The 4,571-nt window shown below is 53.0% G+C and overlaps 1 protein-coding gene across 1 annotated transcript; it reads right to left on the bottom strand.

Moving 5' to 3' along the window:
• Positions 1-400: 400 nt before the first annotated feature.
• LOC111823008 (granzyme H-like) lies at positions 401-4,571 on the bottom strand. The gene is given in 6 exon segments (XM_023743671.1): positions 401-502; positions 1,402-1,599; positions 2,319-2,639; positions 2,814-2,943; positions 3,418-3,562; positions 4,480-4,571. Coding segments are annotated over 6 exon segments (951 nt in total). The 5' UTR covers positions 4,535-4,571.

Below are 4,571 nucleotides of genomic sequence, written 5' to 3'. Positions count from 1 at the left end.
CTTAGATATGAAGTTTCTGAGGCCCAAAGAGGACCATTTCTGAGGATAGAGTTTTTTTAATTTTTTTTTAAATAATGGAGCTTAGAATCAGACCTTCCAGAGGGTTAAGCACCAAAGAGGTATGCTTACAAAATGGATGAGAAACTATAGTGTATGGGGTTTAGGGAGAGGTGGAGGCTGGAGTTAGAAAGAAGGAAGCAAGCCCAGAATTGCCAGCAGAGGGCGCATGGAGCAGTGTTGTTGCCTATTGAAAGGAGTTCACTGAATAAGACTTCTGTGGCATTGGCTCTAGAGATGTGTTTGTTAGGCCCTGTACTCCACACTGCCCGCCCATGGGATTCTTGCCTCTGCCCCCAGATGGATGGTCAAGCCAAGAGGAAAGTCAGCCTCACGCCTGCTTTTAGAGGCTCTTCATTGTTCTCTGTATCGAGGGGAGGAAGTATGAGTCGTTCATGAAGACTCCTGGAGGTTTCTTTTCTCCACAGGAGAAAGTTCCCTGGGCCTGTTGTTACATGTGAGGGGGCCCCAGAGTCTCCCTGTGAGCCAAAAGAGGAAAGACTGAGCTGGACTCCTCGGGGTCCTGCCCTCCTGGCCACCTAGGGGCGGGTGGTCTGTGTTGGGGGCTGTAGGAGGATCAGGGTCAGGGCTGGCCTTGTTGCCTCCCTTGGTCCCCAGCTCCAGCCTGGCTTTAACTGTCCCTTCCAGCTTGACTCATGCTAAGCCTTTCTCTCCAATACCCAGGGACACTCAGGATAACACTGCTGTGAGATGACTGATTCTTCCTCACCTCCAGCCCTGATCCCCCAGGGGAAAACACCAAAGACTGGGTTTGTGGACCAGGCTGTCCAAACTCTCAGGACGAGGCATGAAGAGATGACCGCTCCCATACCCTAGAGCTTCCCAAATTCTATCTCCTGGGACCTGTCGAGGTAAATGCTGAAAGTTGACTCCAAAGCCAGTCTTCCTCTCCTCTGGCTGTCCTTCCCAAATCTGGTGAACTTGCGGTGGTATCTGGGGAAGTGGAGTTTGCATTCCTAATTTTTCTGAAAGGCCACCTCCTGCAGAGTGGTTGGTAGAGTACCATCTCCATGGGTCCTCAGCCAGCCACAGTGCCCTCCTGTCCTGGCATCACCAGCCCTTGACCCTGAGCAGTTGTAGGGGCTTCACAGCTTTAGATAATTTGATGTTTCTTCCCAGCTGATGGGGAAGAGGCAAGAGAGTCCAGGTCTGTCCATGGCCTCTGGGCCTGGACACTGAGATGAAGCTGCAGTGTCTTCCTTCACCCCTGAACCACTGGGACAGGTCAGACAGCCGGGAAAGGAAGAAATAAAGAAACACATCACAGTGAGAGGAGGAAGAATGAGAACCCAGAACTGCAAGAGCAGCGGGAGGTTTCCTCACCTGCAGTAACATGATGTCTTTGGAGAAGCTCTTAGGATTATAGTTTGGGTGCAGGATGGCTCTTTTCACCAGGATGACCTGCTGGGTCTTCCCCTGCTCCTTGATGGTGTGGGCCCCCAGGTGACACTGCCTGACGTGCACTGAGAGCAGAGTGGGGTCTGGGAGTGGGGGTGGGGGTAGAGTCACAGGAGATACAGCCTAGGAGCGGTAAAGGGCAGGTGACAACTGGGACAGGGTAGGGGAAATCGAGGCCATAGGAACCAGGGGCTGAGTGACTCTGCTTCTTAATGACACTGAGGTTAGGGAGCTGGGAGCTCTCTCCTGCACTCAGGAAATATCACAAAATCGCTTGTGCTTACATTTTGACTTTAATGCATCCTTCTTCATCCACTGCAGCTTTATTTGCCCAGTGTGGTCCCTCCCTCTCTTCTCAACTACTTCACTTGCTGTCACCTCTGACCCTCTGAGCCCAAAGCTTACCTGTCCTATTTCTCAGCCTCTCGTTGCTCCGTCATGATTTCAGAGGGATCCTCTGATGAAGCGTCATGGGCTTGAGTTACCAGGAGCCTGGGGAGTTGTCCTGGGCTGCAGCTCCCAGGATGAAGGACAGGATCCCTGTAGGGGTCTCAGGAGGTGTAGCCTGGCTGTAGCCTCTCACCTTCCACTGAGGTGAACAGCTGTCCGGACCAAGTTCACGCTCACAAGGATACACCACACCTGGTCTCCTCATCTTTTTTTTAAAAATATATTTTTATTGATTTTTTACAGAGATGAAGGGAGAGAGATAGAGAGCTAGAAACATCGATGAGAGAGAAACATCGATCAGCTGCCTCCTGCACATCTCCTACTGGGGATGTCCCGCAACCCAGGTACATGCCCCTGACCGGAATCGAACCTGGGGCCCTACAGTCCGCAGGCCAATGCTCTATCCACTGAGCAAACCGGTTTTGGCTGGGCATGGATGATGCTGGAGATCTCACCTTATAAGTAGACTGATTCATTTCTGGGTCTCCCACACAGATCTCTGTGGCTCTGTTGTAACGGCATCTGTAGCAAGAGATGCACTGCTCATCTGGTTGGATTTCCAGCTCTACCTCATGCAGTGTGGCTGTGCTGGTGCTCAGGTAGAGTTGCCTGCAGCCAGCCACTCTGCACACCATCCCTGGCTTCACCTGCTCTCCCCTCCTGGGCAGCCTGAGGAGGCTCACGGCGGCAGTCAGGTTGGCCTTCCTTTGCAGCTGAAGGAAGAGGATAGGAATTCTCATTGAGCAAGGGCCCAGGGACTCCAGGACAGTCATAGCCCTGGGACAAGGAAAGGAGTCACACTGGGAGGAACGACAGGAAGGAGGTCACAGGAGATGAGAAACCCCAGGCTTAAGGTGTGCAAGAGCCAGTGGAGCAATGAGCCCTACCTGCAGCAACATGATGTCATTGACTTTGGGGTGATAGTTTGGGTGGCGGATGGCGGTTTTCACTGGGATGACCTGCTGGGTCCTCTCGTGCTTGCTGATGTTGTGGGCGCCCAGGATGACTGTGATGGATCTGCACAGAGACAGCCAGGGATGTGGAGGCACAGCAGATACAGCCCAGAGGCCAGGAAGGAAAGAGGACAGCTGGGGGCAGTGCAGGATTGGAGTGGGGAGGAATTCTAGGGGATGGGGCTGGGAACTGAGCATGCCTGTGCCCTGTGCTTGTTGGCAGCTCAGGCTAGGTGTCATTTCCTGGGGCGGTTCTTGGGTGCTCAGTCACACCCTGAGCTTGCTTGTGTCTCAGCAAAACCATAAATATCTCACATTTGTACCCTGGTCTCCGGGGCACAACCTTGGCCTCCTTCCTAAGCCCCTTTGATCAGTCCCTCCAGTCTTCAACAGGCCACTTGCACCGACCTGTCCCTCTCTCCCCAAACCTGACCTGTGCTCTGAAGTGCTCCTCTGTGCCCCTAGGTCTGCAGCCCCTGAGAAGAGGGTTCCCTGTGAGGTGCCTGCAGAAGGGTGGGGCCCAGGCTGTACTCCTCACCTTCCCTAGCAGTGGGCTGCTGTCAGCACAAAGTCCTCACGCACAAGGAAACCCCCACATCTTTTTCTGCCTGCAGTACCGATCTGAAGAAATGCCATGTAGGGACGAGAGTGAGGCTTGACCTCATGACCCCCGATGATTTTCCCTCCAAGAAAAATTCTACTCTGCTGCTGTGCCCATGGAGCCAGAGGCTGGAGAGGGGAAGACTGGGAAGGACAGGGGCAGGCGGGGAGGCAGATAGTGATGTCTGCAGTCATCAGCCATAACCAAGAAGACATCCTACAGGTTCCTCAGGCAACATTCCTGGCTTGCTATGTGACTTGACCCATGAGACTGAGATACTCCCTCTGACAAAGAGAAGAGCAGTCCTGATCCCTTCATTCCTGTTGCAGCCATGCATGTGGGCAATGGGATTTGTGTCTGGAACAAGCAGTTTAGTGCCTGTAGAGCATGGAAAATTCTTACCCTCAGGATCCCTGGTTCTCTCTCCCTTTTTGTTCCCAGACTCATGGAGCTCCTGCTGGTTTGCACTATTCAGAACATTGGGACTAAAAAATTACCTGAGAATACTAGAGACTCATCCAGCCTCAGGGGACCAGGATGCCACCAACTCTGGGATCAACTGGATCCCCAGCTCATTTGCAAAGCTTGGAGAAGAGGGTAGAGTTTGGGGATAGATTTTAAGACATTGAGTTAGAATGTTATGGGCCTTGCTTTGATTACGGAAGCCTCTCCCCTTTGCCAAGATGCGATTTCCTGTGGAATTATTCCTCACTATGAGCATCCAACCTTCTTCCAGTTGCCTTTGCAAAAGAGCCCACTTTCCAGATGGCAAGGGACTGGGAGAGCACCCACTGGCCCTCCTCAGGAGCAGCCCTCTGCCCTGCCATCCCTGCTGCTGTCACTCAGCATTAGTCTTGCTGGTCTTTGAGGGAGGTAGTATCTAGAGTTGAAAAAGCACCTGAGGATGGACCAGGGCCAGACATGTCTGAGTGTAGCATGTGAGTAGGGCTGTGCCAGTACCGAATGGCATTGGGCTTCTGCTGGGGGTCAGTCACTCACCTGCCTGCGCCTTGGGAGCCAGAAGAAAGGCCATAAGGAGCAGAAGTGGCTGCATCTCCTCAGGAAGCTGCCCAGGTCAGAGTTGCTGGTGC

This window comes from Myotis lucifugus, unplaced genomic scaffold (genome assembly GCF_000147115.1).
Source record: "Myotis lucifugus unplaced genomic scaffold, Myoluc2.0 scaffold_406, whole genome shotgun sequence".
NCBI classification, from domain to species: domain Eukaryota; kingdom Metazoa; phylum Chordata; class Mammalia; order Chiroptera; family Vespertilionidae; genus Myotis; species Myotis lucifugus.
This window is presented reverse-complemented; position numbering and strand designations above follow the sequence as displayed.